The sequence below is a fragment of the Typopeltis vanoorti genome, chromosome 5 (genome assembly GCF_054136105.1).
Source record: "Typopeltis vanoorti isolate ZY-2024b chromosome 5, IOZ_Tvanoo_1.0, whole genome shotgun sequence".
Lineage (NCBI taxonomy): Eukaryota > Metazoa > Arthropoda > Arachnida > Uropygi > Thelyphonidae > Typopeltis > Typopeltis vanoorti.
In genome coordinates, this window is record NC_143553.1 from 61,371,764 (window position 1) to 61,390,100 (window position 18,337).

The window sequence follows — 18,337 nt, forward strand, 5'->3', positions numbered from 1 at the left end:
CAAAGATCGTGATAAGTGGAGAACCTTTCTTCGTGGACTCAACCCGTTACCAAGTGGATGAGATGATGATGATGATGACTCTAGGCAGTTTGAGGACATGAGTTGTTGTCATGGCCAGATATGTATTGACTAAATCTTAGAAATTTTAAGGCCCTCATTCTTGTATATTATGTTTTATAGATGTATGGTAGACATAGTAATGTATTATAAAGCAGTTAGCACATGTAAGTGAAATTAGAATTTAATATCAACTCCTGTTAAAGTTCCAGGGCAGTAAGTATAGTTCTGTAATTCAAGGAGAGGGAGGGTGATATTATTATAGCAGTTTATGGCAATTACTTCCCAAAACTTTGAAACAGGCATGTAGTCCAATCAATTTAAATTAGCATGATGATACATGGTTTCATAAGTTTGCTGGCATAGTTGGCTGAGTGGTTAGCATATCTACTCTCCAGCCAAAAGGCTGCAGGTTCGAATCCTGCCATGAGCAAGAATGTTTGTAATTGTCTGTGGAAATACTAGGGTGGTAGATGGAGTTGGTATAGTTGTGGTTAGAATGAACTGTAGACAGAGTTGTAGAGTAGTGCCCTCCCTCAATGAGTCTTTGGACTCCCTGGAGGTGTCATATAATAATAATAATAATAAGCTTCAAGAAATAGATGATCAAATATTGAATCTGTCAAAATCTTTCTTTGATTCTAGTGAACTCTTATGTGTAGCATCTATGGCTTAAGAAGCATGGTCAGAACCCTCTGATTCTAAAACTCTTATGTAGTCCTGGTGTTTCTATTTCATCAGCTCTGGCAGACTACTTTATGGAACATCTGGAATGGCAACTTTTCAACCATTTTTCCTCAACCTCATATTTGGCTTTGCTTTGTGGATGATATCTTTGCACTATAGTTCCATTCTGAAGCAGAATTACTTCAATTTTTGGACAAAATCAACTCCTTATGCACCTGCATCAACTTCACTATTGAACTAAGTACAACAGTCTTCCCTTTCTACTAATGCTATGTTCACTGGGCATCTACAGATTCCGTATGGTCACTCTGATGCTTGGTGATGTCCCACACCAGGCCTCGCCATGTAGTCCTGTTGTTTGCTTTTCTGGCGGTCTCAACTCTCTGAAGATCAGTCACTCCACACACACCATCCATCCATCTCATTGATGGTCTATGCCCCTGCCTCTTTTTCCAAGAACTTTACCTTCTATTACTGTTCTGAGAAGTCCTCCTTCCATCCTTTCTATGTATCCAAAATATTTTAACTTTCTTCTGTCGATATCCTTAAGGAGCCTTAAAGTTCTACTGATCCTTTCTAGCACCCATCCGTTTGTCTGCTGCCTTTCAGTGTATGATATCCTCAACAGCCTTCTGTAACACCACATCTCAAAAGCAGCTATCCTTTTTCCTATCAGACTTCTTTAGGTTCCAAGTCTCACATCCATAAGTCACTGTTGGAAAAACAATTGCATCCAAAATCCTCAACTTTGTTCCCATGGAGATAGATCCATCCTTCCAGATTTTAGACAGATCTCTGACTGTTGTTTTAGCCATCTCTAACCTTTTTCTGACATTTTTTGAACAGCAATTCTTCACAATGGATCCCAGATACTCAAACTTGCTGACTTCCTCAATTCTTTCTCCATTAAGGTACACTTGTTTCTCAAGAGCTTCTCTGTTTCTTTTTCCTTTGAGAACCATGATCTTTGTCTTGCTAGGATTGAGCTGAAGTCCTCTGTTATTACTGATCTTGTTAACTTTGTCAAGAATTAGTCCTAGTTCTTCCATGTCATTACAAAGGAGTACCGTATCATCAGCATAGCTCAGATTACCGATCAATCTACCTCCTATCCTAATTCCTGTCCTGAGCTCATCCAATACTTCACGCATGATGTCCTCTGCATATATACTAAACAAGTGAGGAGAAAGTAAACATCTGTGCCTAACTCCTTTTCCAACTTGAAGCCAGTCAGTCAATCCAACACTTGTTCTTACCTTGGCTTCTTGCTCCTTATACAAGTTGGCTATTAATCTGATAATATATTGAGGAAAACCCATCCCTTCCCTTTCTGGATAGCTTAATAATCCATAACTTTACAGGCAATATTGAATTTTCTATTTTCAGGCAACCTTCCTTCACTGGCAGGTATATCCACCCAGCTTCACATCACCATCCATCACAAAAGATAGGTATTGTCAAAATTCACAGGGCTCACACAATTTTCTCTTCAGATTCCCTTCTGTTAGAAGAATCCAATAAAATAAGAATCACCTTGGCATCTAATGGGTATAATGAAACTGCCATCCAGAAAAAAAAATTCAGTAATTATCATCCTACAGCCAGACTACAATCTAATGTTGAAAGGATTTCAATACCCTACCTTAAAGGGACTTCTGAAGAAATACTGCAAATTCTTCACAAATACAATCCAGATGATAGGATGCAAGGTTATCTTCATTCGCATCATCTACTAATGATAAATTCCACCTCTGTCCTTACCTATTTTTCAAGTGTTTATCAAGTACCCTGTCCCTGCCACCTTTACTACATTGGATAGACTGGCTGTTCAACTAAGGTCAGAATCCAAGAAATATGTTTAGAATCATTGAGAAGCCTTGTTTCTCTTACCATAGAGTTCATTGGAATCAAAGCAAGATTTTGCACAACTATAGACTTAAATTTCATTATCTGTTCCTTGAAACATTCAAAACCCTATGTCATTGCCCTAATCATATTCAATTGAACTGCATTCACATCTTTAAAGTTTTCAACTGTTCATAATAATTTTTTTAATTTTTAAAATTATTCAAAATTTATTTTTTTAACCTTGAATTACCGAACTATACTTGTTTCCTTGGAACTTTAATAGTGCTTTCTCCTGTTCATTCAACTTTGATCAAGATAGGGGAAGTATATTTATGCCATACCACTCATTCTTGTGTTGAATAATTTGGATGCTGTAGCCAGTCTTTTGCAGTCTCCCTGAATGATGCTCACATTACATGAGTGAAATATATAAGAGTTGATATTGAATTCATGTTTTCCCTTACACCTGTTAACTGTTTTATAATATATTTATTTGGCTGTTTTTATGAAGATCTCACATACTTCTTCAAATTTTCTTTTAGCTGTTCTAGTTAGATGTAAGAGATGTGTGCCTTTCCAGCCAATACTATAGAATGTCTGTCCGTGCGGTTAGCTTAGTGTCTATGCACTTCACAACCATATGCCTGGGGAAGGAGTGTCCAAGGTTCGATTCCCGTTGACGACGCGAGGAGCTTAAGGATCTTCCTAAGCCATAGCCAAGTTAGCCAATCTTGGGCGTGGACAGCAGGGTTTTTTCCACCAGTTTATCTGGGGTTTTTCATCCCACAAGCAGGCAAACCTGTCCAGTGAACACACACGGATTACAGTCAGGAATATTGACCCAGCCATAGGTCGGATTCGTCAGCTATGCCGGTTCCGGAGCCCGGATAAAATTTGGAGGGACTGAGATGGTGCTGTACCTCCCCGTAAAAGGGACTCACGGCCATGTATCATCATACGATTATTATTATTATTATTATTATAGAATGTCTCCAGATCATGATCAGAAAGGCCTTTTCCCATGGCAGATTAGACAGATATTATTATTATTATTATTATTTAGGGTATCTCCATTGATTCTGGAGACTCATCATGAGAGACCCAAAAGCAACCATCATACACACAAATCCTATCATACTTGAATTCATTCACCATCAGGGAGCTCACAACCAATTCTGGAAATCCATTCCACTCACTTACCACTTGCCATGCAAAAAATCTGGTCTGCATCACTCTTACACAACTTCTATGGCTTGTGTTATTTTCTGATTTCCTCAGACTGGAAATTAAAAAAAGAACACATCTGGTCTTAACAACAACTCATGTATTCTGATTGCATACAGCACCAAACTGCAGTGATAGCAGTCTCAGGCTCAGGACTGGCACATAGTATTTTTCTTGTGTGTGCGATAAATGTTCGGTGCCTTTCCAAAAAAGTTTTTTTTGAATGAAGTGTGAATAAAACGAATAGGAAATGAAAAACAATTGAAAACCGCTTTACAGTATGATATTACCTACGGATTAGTCCTGCTTATACAAATTTTTTCAAGTTATATAAATTTTCAAAATAATATAAAATAGTAATATAAAGTTAAGAGATTTATTCAAATATTTTTTACATTAATTTTGCTAAAAGGGACTCGTCTGGCTTTCATTTTAGCGAAATCCTGTCACAGTACATCAATGTAGATAGACTGAGCAATATTATTTTCTATTGAAATTAGTGCCAAACCATTTAGTGTTTCTTGACTCATTCTTGATCGCAAGTAGTTCTTTATTAATTGTAATTTAGAAAATGTTCTCTCTCCCTTAGCAACTGAAAGACAAAGTCAATAGTATTCTCAATGCAATCAGTGAATTTGCAAAGAGTTCTTCAAGGTTGTTGTTATAAATCCACTTCAAAACCATTTCTGGTGTACTATTTTCTTCAATTTTTCTTGAATTTTTCCAGATAATAATTTCAGCTCTATTTGCAGTTCTTCTGCTTCAATGTCCTTGTTTTCTTTGTCACTTAATGCTTTTTCTAATGAACTACATTTTTCTTCCAATTGTTGGTCTTCCATGTTATCACATTCTGTAATGTTGTACAAAAATTCAAAAGGCTCCAAAACGCTACTAAATGAATCAAAATGCTACTTCATTGAAGTAATTACTGTTGTGAACAAAATGTCGAAAAATTTGGTTTTGAATTTCGGGCTCCGGGGTATCTGGTTCCTCGTCAAAGAATTTCTCTTTCAGATTCGATTATCTAACTCAGGACTAAAATCGTTTAAATCTGCATCTATTGTGATGCATTTTGCTTGGGAAATATAATTCTCAAAGGAATCTTCAGAGTTATGGGAAATGAGAAATTCAATTGTCCTTTTCAATGCAGTTGCTGCTGATTTAACATTCATGCTTTGTGATTGTAACAATTTGCTTGTACACTTGATTTCTGTAAGTACATCGTGCCAGATCATTAATCCACAAATGAATTCAAAACTATCTAATTTTGATGCGATTGATTCCACTGTTATAAGTGTAAGTGAATCTTTTTCCAATTGAATGACTTTTTTTCAACGCAGAATAAATATCTTTCAATCTGGTCTTCAAAGCACTAACGGCATTGACATGACTTTCCCATCTAGTATCGCTTAACGATTTCACTGTCAATTTACAACACGTGGACTGAAAAATATGCCAACACTTTGTTGATCCCAAGAAAAACTTGTAAATTATTTGAATGGGTGAAAAAAAATTAACAATTTCAATAGCTTCATTTACTGCATCAACAACAACTAAATTTAAGGAATGGCAAACACTTGGAATGAAAAAGGCTCTTGGATTGATATTTGCAATTTGAGACTGCACACCGTTTCTTTTACCTCGCATGTTGGCTCCATTGTCGTAGCCTTGACCACAAAGATTCATAATAGATAAATCACTTTGTTTCAAAGAATTTAAAATTTCTTCGGTCATCTTTACTCCAGTTGTTTCTACAACGTTAATAAATTCCAAAAAATTTTCTTTAATTTCCATTGGCATTGTGACCCTCAGCTGCTTTTTCGATGTGGACATAACGCACAACAATGGACATCTGTTCTTTATGACTTTGATCAGGTGTACAATCCACATTAATTGAGAAATACATTTTTGACCATGTCCAAAATCTTATCCTTTGTAGCTTTGGCGATCAATAAAATAATTTCCTTCTGGATATCTTTTCCCAAGTAATGAGTCTTGTGTGGATTTTCTATTGCCCGTTTTACGTTTTTCTAAGAATGGATCAAATTTTGAGAACAACTCGACCAACTTTAAAAAAATTTACCATTATTTTCTGTGAATAATTTATCTGAAGACCCTCTAAATGCCATATTTTCTGAGGCCATCATTAAAATAATTGAAATTATTCTCTTCAGCACTTCATCCCAATGTTTTACTTCACTCAAATAGAATTTGTTCATCAAAGAATCGACGGTTTGACCATCAGAAAGTCGTTTTTTTTAACTCAGTCCACTTTCCATAACAATCAAAATTCTGAGTGCTTCGTTCATGTCTCTTCAAAATCAACATAATGTGTCCCCAATCATTTGTGCAAGCCTTTGCTAAGGTAAATTCATCACTACTAAATATTTTGCAACAAAAACAGAACACTCTATCTAATTTGATTGAATATACAAGCCATGTTTATCCACTAATTCACCATTTGCTGTTTTTCGTTGGAAATATATTTTACTAAATGATTGCCCAATACGGTCTTTCAGATAATGTTAACTCGTGCTGGCCCTTTCAGTACTATCTTTTCAATTTGAAAATTCTGTAAGTTTTCTGGCCAATCCACTATGTTTTCAAGATCAGAATAGTTAGTCATCTCCACAGCACTCATTGCTACATCACTATTTGAACATTCTCTTTCAAACACTACATCGATTGAGTTCCCATCATCCTGTTTTGTTGCACTTGTACCAGTATTTGATTCAATCTTAACACAAGTTTCATTAGTTTCAGCTCCAGGCCTCACAATGGTTACAATTCTACCATCATGCTTAAGCTCACTTGTGTCCATTCGTTCGATAGTGTGAACAGAATTATCCTTGTCTTGCCCATCTTGCAGAAAACTATGTAGCATTTTTTGATTCCTTAATTGCTCTATCAGCCTCTTTTCTCGATTTTGTTTATTCTGCCAAACAGACAATTTTCTCTTTTGATCCATATTTCGGGTGAAGTGGATTTCCTGGGTTTTTTGGAAAATTTAAAAATAGGTACAAAAATTAGAGAATGATAAAATTATGAATAATGCAAAAAATATTTTTATTAAAATAACATAAATTTGAAAATAAAGATAAAATTACCGTCTTTTAAAAATTTAAGAATGAAAAATATTGGTGTTTTATTAAAATCTTTGTTTATTAAATATTAAGCAATGTGAAAATCTCCCAGAGCTTTACCCAAGCACTAATTTTGAGGTTCTATAAAGAAGATAAGTCCCTTGAAATATTGCTTTGGAAAAGTTTTGGGAGGTTCTCACAAATATTTATCCTATATTTTCTATTAATTCATGATTTTTAAATTCTTCTAATGAAAACATCAACCCCTAAGGGTTGGACCTTTAACTCATATTTGAAAACTTTAAAAAACCCAGGAATTCCACTTCACCCCATATTTCTACAAATCTTTTTTAACCTAGTTACATAGGTACATTTCTTCTAAAGCAAGTGAAATATCCTATCATTATGTCTTTTATACAAAACAGTATTTCTTTTATACCAACAATTATTCAATATAACTTGTTGGAAATGTTACAGAATACTAGCCTACTTAGTTCTCTCAGGAAGATTCAATGAAAATAGATAAGAGAATTTTACAAAAATGTTTCGCATTGGACTCGAGAGTTCGCCAATTATTTTGTGTCGCTGACACCGCCCTAACAGCTTGCTAATATAACAGGCTCGAATGTCGAGAAGAATGAGTTATCAGTAGTAAGCCGACTTTTAGGGCCGGACCATATGCATCCGATCCAATTAAAATTAGGATACGGCCCTTACACAGAACTCAACAATTAATCATAAGTTGATTTATGATACATCAAAAAATAAAGAACTGTTTTAGGTATATTTTCATAAATTTTAATCAGAAATTACAGTGAAACAATCAGGTCCAGGATACAATTTCAGAATTTATTTGTTTGTTTCCGGGAAGATCTGAAGGGGCCCGAATGGAAGACGACGTGCATTCATAATCATATGTACTGTTCTGTACCATTCGTTGTTCGTTTAAACTCTTATTTCATATTTTTTGACATCTTTTAGGTGCCTTTTCTTCTGTGGCACCTATGTATATTGCACACTTCGCACACGCCACCAGCCGGGCCTGCTCAGGCTCTTCTAACTCTACAAATTAAGATAATGATGATCACATCAGCTATTTGCTACTTTGGCAGGTTTTCAAAAAGTAACTGTAATGTTGCCAAGTAGGTCCAACAGGTCCCCCTCCCCCCCTTCCACTAATTCTGTACAAATTTTTATTCACTGTAATAGAGAATTAATAACAGGACATCAAATAATTTAATTTCTGAATTGTCTGATATGATTAATTATTAATTTAATTTATTGTTAACTGTTTTCACCACAAGAGGTCAGGATAGGCAGGTTAATTGTTAATGGAGATGTTGTAGCATAGAGTAGTAGCATTGTAGTTGCTTTTGTGTAGTATACATATATATGCACATGCTGAAGATGACCTTTACGTGAAGGTTGAAATGTAGAAGACAATTTGTAAATTACTTTACAGTATTAATAACACCAGATGAATATTCATAAAAAAAACGTTTATTAATTGGCTTATATTTCCCAGAATTTCAAATTAGTTCTGTAATCTTGATCTATAATTTGGTAAGTAGAACTGTCACATAGATCTAGCATTTTTTTTTTTTGTTGTTGTTATAATTCTCTTGGCCCATGATAACGATTGCATTACCCTTATCAGCTTTAGTAATAACAATATTTTTCTTTCTATACAACATTTTTAAGGGAGCTATTTCATTCTGTGGCATATAGATTGAGACCCCAAAAATCCACAAATCTAATATTCCCCTACACCCTATAGTTGATAGCATAGATAGACCTACTTATAAACTTGCTCAACAGTTAGCCAATCACTTTGTCTCCCTTACTAGCATACTTTTATAAAATACTGTACATTTATAAAAAAAAAAAAAAATTCAGTCCATTTCAAATTATTAGTTAAAAATCATATCCTCAAAAATTCAGGCATAATGGGTTTTGATGTCACTTCTTTATTTACCAGTGTACCACTAATAGACACTCTTGATTTAATAAAGTCTAAATTTCACCTGATATCTTTGAATTATTCAAATTTACTGTGTATGCTAGTTATTTTACATGGGGAGGAAAAATCTACAAACAGATTAATGTTACTTGCTAATAATAATAAATTTAGTTTAATCCTTTATCCAAGCGTGAGCAGACAAAGTTTGCGCCTGAAAGTATCTTCAGGACTGGGGTAAGGTGATACAACACCAGGGCACTCCTTGCAAAGATGGAGCAAGCTACCAACACACCTATCATAGTATCTCCCATAATGCAAAACAATCTCCTTGCGGATATGTCTAATGTTCTGCATTAAGGGAAGGGCCACAACCCAGACTAGTTTCGACCTTTATTGAGGTCTCTTCAGTGGGAGCCAGGCCCAAATGGAGATACCAGGCAGAAGCATTAGCAGGTCATCTCTACCTATAGGAGTTGCCAAATGGTGCGCCACCCTTTTTTAATAAATTACTCTGGATTTAGAGAAAGATGTTGAAAGTTTATTTTTCACTTGGTTAGAATATAATAAATTTAGTTTAATCCTTTATCCAAGTGTGAGCAAACAAAGTTTGTGCCTGAAAGTATCTTTAGGACTCGGGTAAGGTAATACAACACCAGGGCACTCCTTGCAAAGATGGAGCAAGCTACCAACACTCCTATCATAGTATCTCCCATAATTCAACACACATCTCCTTGCGGATATGTCTAATGTTCTGCATTAAGGGAAGGGCCACAACCCAGACTAGTTTCGACCTTTATTGAGGTCTCTTCAGTGGGAGCCAGGCCCAAACGGAGATACCAGGCATACCCTTAATGCAGAACATTAGAGATATCCGGAAGGAGATGTGTTTTGCATTATGGGAGATACTATGATAGGAGTGTTGGTAGCTTGCTCCATCTTTGCAAGGAGTGCCCTGGTGTTGTATCAACTTACCCCAGTCCTGAAGATACTTTCAGGCGCAAACTTTGTTTGCTCACACTTGGATAAAGGATTAAACTAAATTTATTATATTCTAACCAATTGAAAAATAAACTTTCAGCATCTTTCTCTAAATCCAGAGTAATTTATTAAAAAAGGGTGGTACACCATTTGGCAACTCCTATAGGTAGAGATGACCTGCTAATGCTTCTGCCTGGTATCTCCATTTGGGCCTGGCTCCCACTGAAGAGACCTCAATAAAGGTCGAAACTAGTCTGGGTTGTGGCCCTTCCCTTAATGCAGAACATTAGACATATCCGCAAGGAGATGTGTTTTGCATTATGGGAGATACTATGATAGGTGTGTTGGTAGCTTGCTCCATCTTTGCAAGGAGTGCCCTGGTGTTGTCCTTACCTGTCCTGAAGATACTTTCAGACGCAAACTTTGTTTGCTCACACTTGGATAAAGGATTAAACTAAATTTATTATATTCTAACCAAGTGAAAAATAAACTTTCATCATGTTACTTGCTATGTCGCCCCCCCCCCCCCCAGCAAACTTTTTGCATGGAACACTTTGAAAACCAATTGCTAATAATTTTGTTGTGAAATAGCCTCTAGACAAGTTTTATCTGACAAAGATAAAATTGCAGCATATATCACTTTTCGAAACATAATATGTTTCTGTGACACCTTCATAATTAAGAAAATCTGATATGTTTAATGAATTTTAAAGCTATCATAAATATAAATGTTAATTTGGTATTCATTTCCTGTTTCATTAATAATTTTAATCACTTACTGATTTCCAGGTTGGATGCACAGTACTCTATTGTTGTAAAGCATTATCTTGTAGTTTTATAATTTAAATTATACAGAAAATAGAAAAATTTGATAATGGATAAATAGAAGTACAATAATATGCTTATTTACTGACATGAAATGAAAAGTACTGGGAAGAATACTGTATATTGAATTTATAGAAGATCAGTGCTACTGTAACAAACATTCAAACATGCATTTTGTTTGACTGCTTGTTCTTCTAACATTGAGGATACACTTAAGAGGGTGGTCTGAAAAGTTCTCGGCCTCGACCATGGATGGCCAGACTATCTGCAATTTTTTTTTTTTTTCCTAAGTTCAATCTGTCATAAGCATCCATGTGAAATTGCAAGTCATTCTGTCAAGTAGTTTGTTTTATAAGTGTTGTTTATAAGCATAAGTGTTGTGCCTTGATATGGATAAAATTGAGTATCGCATGGTTATAAAATTCTTTGTAAAAGAAGATTTAATTGGAAAAGAAATTCATTTGAAGTTCATAAAAGTTTATGAGCACTCTTCTCCTTCATTTTTGACAATTAAGAAATGGCTGCTGAGTTTAAATGTGGCCATACCAGCCTTGAAGATGATTCACGTTAAGGTCATCCAAAAAGTGTAAAAATCATCAGAAATCATTGATCAAGTGCATAATATGGTATTGGATGACCAGCAAGTCAAAGTGCGTGAAATTGTTGGGACGATAGGCATTTCAAAAGAATGTGCAGGATATATTTTGCATAAAGAATTGCAAATGAAAAAGCTTTGTGCAAGATGGGTGCCACGCTTGCTCACAGCAGATCAAAAATGCACTTGCATGAAAATCTCTGAACAGTGCTTGAAGCGTTTTAACAAGAATAAAACTGATTTTGTGCATCAATTTATTACACTGGTTGAGACTTGGATTCACCATTACACACCAGAATCCAGACAGCAGTCAAAGCAGTGGACAGAAGTCGGTTGTTCAACACCAAAGAAGAAAGTTGGTTCCATCAGCAGGAAAGGTCATGGCATCGGTTTGGGATGCTAAAGGCATTTTGTTTATTACTTATCTTGAAAAGGGTAAACCAATAACTGGGGAATATTATTACGATCTTTTAACCAGACTAGACGAAAAAATTCGTGAGAAAAGACCCGGTTTGCAGAAGAAAAAAATCATCTTTCTTCAGGACAATGCACCTGCCCACAAAGGTGTTTTGGCAATGGGGAAAATTAATGGATCTGTACTGTGAATTGTTGGAACATCCACCCTGTTCCCCAGATTTAGCTTCCTCTGACTTCTCTCTCTTCCCAAAACTAAAACTCTTCCTCATTGGTCAGCATTTTTCTTCAAATCAAGAGGTGATCCCAGCTGTAGAGGGGTATTTTGCAGATCTTACTAAGAACCACTACAGGGATGGGATAATGGTGCTGGAGCATTGCTGGAATAAATGTATTAGTCTTAAGGGAGATTATGTTGAAAAATAAAAGTAACTTTGAAATTGTATATTCAATTTTTCATTGTTAGGCCGAGAACTTTTCAGATTACCCTCGTACTTCATACAAAATAAACTAGTGTATATTTATACTGTGTCTGTGTTTGAACTGTATCTTTAATACTACTGACCACATTAAGAGATTTCTTTGTTTTTAATATGAAATTCTAAATATTAATGCTAAATAAAATGCATTGATTGAGATGGTATGCCCAAAAATAATTGGATTAAGCGAAACTTGGTTGTCCGAGGAGGATGTGATGTCAGGAATAGAACTAGAAGGATATATAATTTTCTGCAAGGATAGAAATGTAAAAAGAGGAGGGGGGGGAGTGCTGTTAATGATTGCAGAGGAATTGTGTCCACAAAGTGTGGAAGTCGCACAGATTTTGAATGTGTGGTGTGAAGTTGAAATAAACAGGTTAATATATCTGATAGGATGCTGTTACAAGCCAAGGGAATGCAGAGAATACTAACTGTGAAATGTTTAGGCAAATTAGTTCGAGATATAAAAAGAAGGTGATCCTGAAGAGAGAGAGACTTTAATTACAGGAATATAAACTGGAAGGGGAGATAGTGTATGGGAACAAGGAGAGCAAGTTTGTGGAATTTCTGAGAGATAAGTCTTAAGCGGCATGTGATTGAAGCAACTAGAGGCTTTAATGTTTTGGATTTGATGATAACTTCACAAGATGTAGTTGTTAATGAAGTGTTGACACTGCTGCCGGTTGGTGAGAGTGATCATGAGGTTCTTGTTTGGGAAGTTATGAAACAAGAAATGGTTACTGCCAAAAATGGATACATGTGGAAGTATAAAGCAGGTGATTATAGGAAACTCTGTAGTCAGTTAGCATCAGTACGTTGGGTAGATGGGCTGAGTGGAAAAGATGTGGACAGGCATGGAACCCTCGCAAGGCAGTATCTGAAAAAAGCAATGTATGACTGCTTAGTAAGGATTAAGCAAGCAAATAGAGTAGGAGTAAACTGGATGAACAGTGAAATTAAGCAAGCTGTGCTGGAAAAGAAAATGTTATGGAGGAGGTACAAGGCAGTTGGTGGTGATCAGACCCATGAAGAGTATGAAGTGCAGGTCAGAAAGGTGACGAGTATGGTAAAGAAAGAAAAGTGCAGTATGAGAGGAGATTGGCTGCTCAGGTCAAGGTTAATTCAAGGGAATTTTTCTGTTTCATGGCGAGGAAGAATAATTATAGCAGATTAACACTGGTGGATAGCCATGGCAGCAGACTAACTGCAAAGAATATAGTGGAATTATTGAACGAGCATTTTATCAGTGTATATCATACTGGTGTAAATGATGCAGTGGAATATATAGAAGAGAGGAAAGTATTAGGAGAAATGGAAGTGAAAGAAACAGAGGTGTATCAGATGTTGGTTGGGTTAGATGTGAATAAGGCCGTGGGAATGGATGACATATCACCACGTATTCTTAAGGAATGTGCACCACAGTTGGCTATGCCCCTGACCTGATTATTTAATGAAAGTTTTGTAGTGGGTAGGGTTCCTAAGGAGTGGAAAGAAGGCAAAATAGTTCCACTCCACAAGCATGGTTGTAAGACAGAAGTCTCCAACTACAGGCCAGTCTGTATAACTGCAGTTGTGGTGAAGGTGTTTGAGAAATTGGTTAATATAGATAATAATTGGTTAGAATAGATAGTATATTAGTTAGATGGATCAAAGATTGGCTCTCTGAATGATACCAGCAGGTTGTGTATGATGGAGCAGTGTCTCAAAAAAGGAGGATAACCAGTGGCATGCCCAAGGGCTCTGTTCTTGGGCTCCTGCTGTTTATCTTGTTTGTAAATGATATATCACGTGGACTGACTGGAGACCTTCAGTTATTTGCTAATGATTCAAAGTAGGAAGAATTATAAGTAGCACTTCTTCTTCTTCTTCTTCTACTCTGCCTTATCCCATGTTAAACGGGGTCGGCGCACCAATCTTTAACCTTCCTCTTCCAAGTTCTCCGGTCCAGGGCATCCTTCGGACTCCATCCTTTCTCCCTAAGATCCTCTGTCATCTTATCCCTCCACCTGAGCTTGGGCCTGCCTCTTTTCCTCCTTCCCTCCAACTCCATATACTCCACTCGTTTACCAACATACTCCTCACCCTTCCTCTCAACATGTCCAAACCACCTCAGCCTACTTTCTTGTATCTTCTTGCCACTTGGTCCCACCTTAACCGTCCCTCTGATGTAGTCATTCCTTATCCTGTCCTTCTTTGTCACACCACTCATCCATCTCAACATCCGCATCTCCGCTACCTCCATCTTCCTCTCCTGTGCCTTGGTTATAGGCCACGTCTCCGCACCATGGAGCATTGCTGGCCTCACCACCATCTTATAGAGCTTTCCTTTCCTCTTACAACTCACTCTCTTGTCGCACAGGACCCCGCTCATCTTCCTCCAATTCATCCAACCGCATGTTATTCAGTGCTGTATTTCCTCATCCAGGTCACCATTCCTCTTGACAACCGACCCAAGGTACTTGAATTTCTTCCCTGAAATTAGCCTTTCACCCTGGAGTCGTATGACGATATCCTCGTCACTCCCCATTGACATATATTCAGTCTTCACCCAGTTAATTTTCATGCTGCTCTCCTCCAATGCCTTTCTCCACTCTTCCAGGGTATTTTCAAGCTTCTCTCGGGATGATTCGCATAGAACAATGTCATCGGCAAACAGCATGCTCCATGGTGCCTCCTTCTTAACATCCTCCACTAGTACATCCATGACCAGGTCAAAGAGGTAGGGGCTCAGAGCTGACCGTTGGTGTAGCCCTACGACAATAGGGAACCTTTCTGTCATGCCGACACTAGACCTGACCTGAGTTTCTGTTCCCTCATACATCTCCTTCACCAACCTCACGTACTTCTCCGACACCCCCTTCTTCCTCATACACCTCCATACCTCCTGCCTGGCCACTCTGTCGTATGCCTTTTCCAGATCTATAAACACCATGTGCAGCTCCACTTGCATCTCTCTATATTTCTCCATCAATCGCCTTAGCACAAATATTGCATCCGTTGTCCCTCTTCCTGGCATAAATCCAAACTGCTCCTCACCAATTTTCGTTTCCTGCCGTAACCTTGCTTCAATTACTCTTTCCCATATTTTTAATATGTGTGACATTAGCTTGATTCCTCTATAGTTGCCACAGTCTTGAACATCTCCTCTTCCTTTGTAGATTGGGACGAGAATACTTTTCCTCCATTCCTCTGGTATCTTTTCCTGTTGGGCTATTTTACACATCAGATCCCATAACATATCCATGCCCTCACTGCCCAAACTTTTCCATACTTCCCCAGGTATCTGGTCTGCTCCCACAGCCTTTCCATTCTTCATTTTTCTCAGTACCCAAACCACTTCCTCTCTACTTATGTCTTGCACCGGTCTCTCATTTACCTCTCCATCCTCACACCTCTCTCTTGGATTCTCCTCATTTAGTAGTTTTCGAAAATATTCTTTCCATCTTCCTCTGATTTTGTCCTCATCTTGTAATACTACTCCTGAGGCATCCTTTATCTGCTTGACTGATGTTATGTCTTTCGAGGCCTTATCTCTGGCTTTCGCTATTCTCAACAACTGAGCTTCGCCACCGTTTCTCTCCAGTTCTTCATAAACCTCATCAACTGCCCTCGCTTTCGCCCTTGCCACAGCTCTCTTTGCATTTTTCTTTGCTAATCTATATGCTTTCTTGTCGGCTCTAGTTCCAATCATGTCCCCTTTTTTCTTTGCCTCTTTCTTTTCCTTAATCTCCAACTGCACCTCCTCATTCCACCACCATGCCTCCTTATCCTCAGGTGGTCCCTTTCCTGATGTTATACCAAGCACCTCTTCTCCAATTTTTCTAATATTCTGACTATTAACGTCCCACCATTCTTCCACATCTTCTGGTAACTTCATTTCTTTCAATACCTCTTCTTTAAACTTATTCCTTGGTCCTTCCTCTTCCAATTTCCACCACTTTATTCTCATCTGTACCCACCACTTCCGTCTATTCTTCTTTTCCCCTTTTATATCACAGTCTACCACAACCAACCTGTGCTGTGCTGCTACACTTTCTCCATTAATCACTTTACAGTTTTTCACCTCCTTCAGATGTTTCCTACGGCACATAATATAGTCAATCTGACTCATTCTATCCCTGCTCTTATAGGTTATAAGATGCCCAACTCTCTTCTTGAACCACGTGTTAGCTATAGCCAGATCAAAGGCCACAACATATTCTATGATTTTTTTACCTTCTTCATTTCTTTCACCACTACTCCAACCTCCATGTACCCTTTCTTCACCACTTTGTCGCCTTCCTACATGCCCGTTCAGATCTGCTCCGACAATCACTCTCTCACCATTAGGGATTCCCATTACTACTTGGTCAAGTTCTCTCCAGAATGTCTCTTTCTCCTCATCATCACAACCTACTTGCGAGGCGTAGCCACACACTATAGTAGCCACACTTCCTCCCATCTCAAGCTTAACGCTCATAATCCGATCATTCTTCCGGCACACCTCGCAGACTCCACTCTTTAGCTCGTTATCGATGATAATTCCAACTCCGTTTCTTCCCTTCTCATCCACACTGCTATAAAACAGTTTATATCCCTCCGCCAGCTCCTTTGCTTTATTGCCTTTCCACTTTGTCTCCTGCACGCACAAGATCTTTAGCTTCCTTCTTCTCATCATGTCCACTATCTCCCTACTCTTCCCATTCATCGTACCCACATTCAGCGACCCAATTCTTACTTTATGCACACTCTCTTTCTGTTGGACTCGCTTCTTTAGCTGAACCCATCCTTGGTTCAGTAACCCTAGCCCACTTCTCACAGTCCTTGGGCGACAGAACTACGCGTCGCTTATGGGGGGATGCCCTAGCCGTGATCCTTTCTCTGTTATCTAACATTGGTTGACTGACGTTTAGAGGGCATATTGCTAGTGGTGCAAAGGCTGCACATCGTAGTGTTGTTATGATAAGAAGTACTCTAACATGTAAGGATAAGGTTGTGCCACTGTATAAGGCACTGGTCAGACCACAATATGACTATTGTGCTCAGATCTGGTCACCTGGTTTTCAATGCGATGTGTAGACATTGAAGATTGTCCAGAGACAAGTGACTAAGACAATATGAGGAATTTGGAATGCTGGCTATGGAGAGAGGTTGAAGAAATGTGGATTGCAGAGTTTGGTGGATAGGAAGAAGAGAGGTGATATGATAGAGACATTTAAGTTAGTGAGAGGATTTTATCAGATTAATCCAGAGAGGATTATAAAACGAGTAGATGGTGAGAGGGAAAGAACCAGAGGTCATTCCTGGAAGTTGTGTAAAAGTATGGTGGGGAGCAGTTTTTTTACACGGAGAATTGTCAGTGAATAGAATGCATTACCAGAATGAGTTATTAATTCAAGGAGTGTTAAGGATTTTAAGATTCTATATGATAAATATGTTATCCATTGAATAAACCTCCCATGATAAGTCTGCTGACTCCATGGAGGTGTAATAATAATAATAATAATAATAATAATAATAATAATAACATTTATGAGGTAGTATTTGCTTTACAAATTGGTTCCATTAGTTGATTATTTCTTTTTTTTCTAGGTCATGTAAGAATATCTGATCTTGGTCTTGCAGTAGAAATACCTGATGGGGAAATGGTTCGAGGGAGAGTAGGAACTGTAGGATATATGTGTAAGAATTGCTTTATTTCTTCAAGTTCCTTGTTATTTCTTATATACGTTCTAGAATAGGAGTCAGTAGGCTTATTAAGACAGGAGTAGTGTTTTATTTTACTTATTATTTGTTTTTCTACTACCTTTTAGTAACAGATTTCTTGAGCTACTTAATGTGTGTTTGTGTATGTGCACTCACATACACAAACAATCTCCTCTAAATGGCCATTTTTATTTACCATAATGCTTCCAATATTTGATTTCACATTGTAGGATAGATCCTTGATTGTAAATGAGGTACATAATAGTGGAGATGTGAGTTTATTTACATGAGTGCATAACATTCTATCAACTAATTTTGGACTTCATTTATATGCTTTTCACAGGTTGAGCTGTGAGAACATTATTATTATTATCATCCCCAGACCTCCGTGGAATCAGACTCATTAACATTAATTCCTTAATATAGACATCATCATCATCATAGTTTTGTGTAATGTTAAAACATTTTCTGTTGTCACTTGCCATACTGGTATGTATGACTT

The 18,337-nt window shown here is 37.4% G+C and overlaps 1 protein-coding gene across 4 annotated transcripts in view; it reads left to right on the forward strand.

Moving 5' to 3' along the window:
* Positions 1-18,337, forward strand: part of LOC150106466 (G protein-coupled receptor kinase 2-like) — a 550,841-nt gene that overhangs the window by 343,068 nt on the left and 189,436 nt on the right. For all 4 annotated transcript variants that reach the window (XM_090392458.1, XM_090392461.1, XM_090392459.1 and 1 more), the window contains one exon: positions 17,722-17,811. In XM_090392458.1, the coding sequence (XP_090248584.1) occupies positions 17,722-17,811 (90 nt within the window). The remainder of the gene's footprint in view (positions 1-17,721; positions 17,812-18,337) is intronic.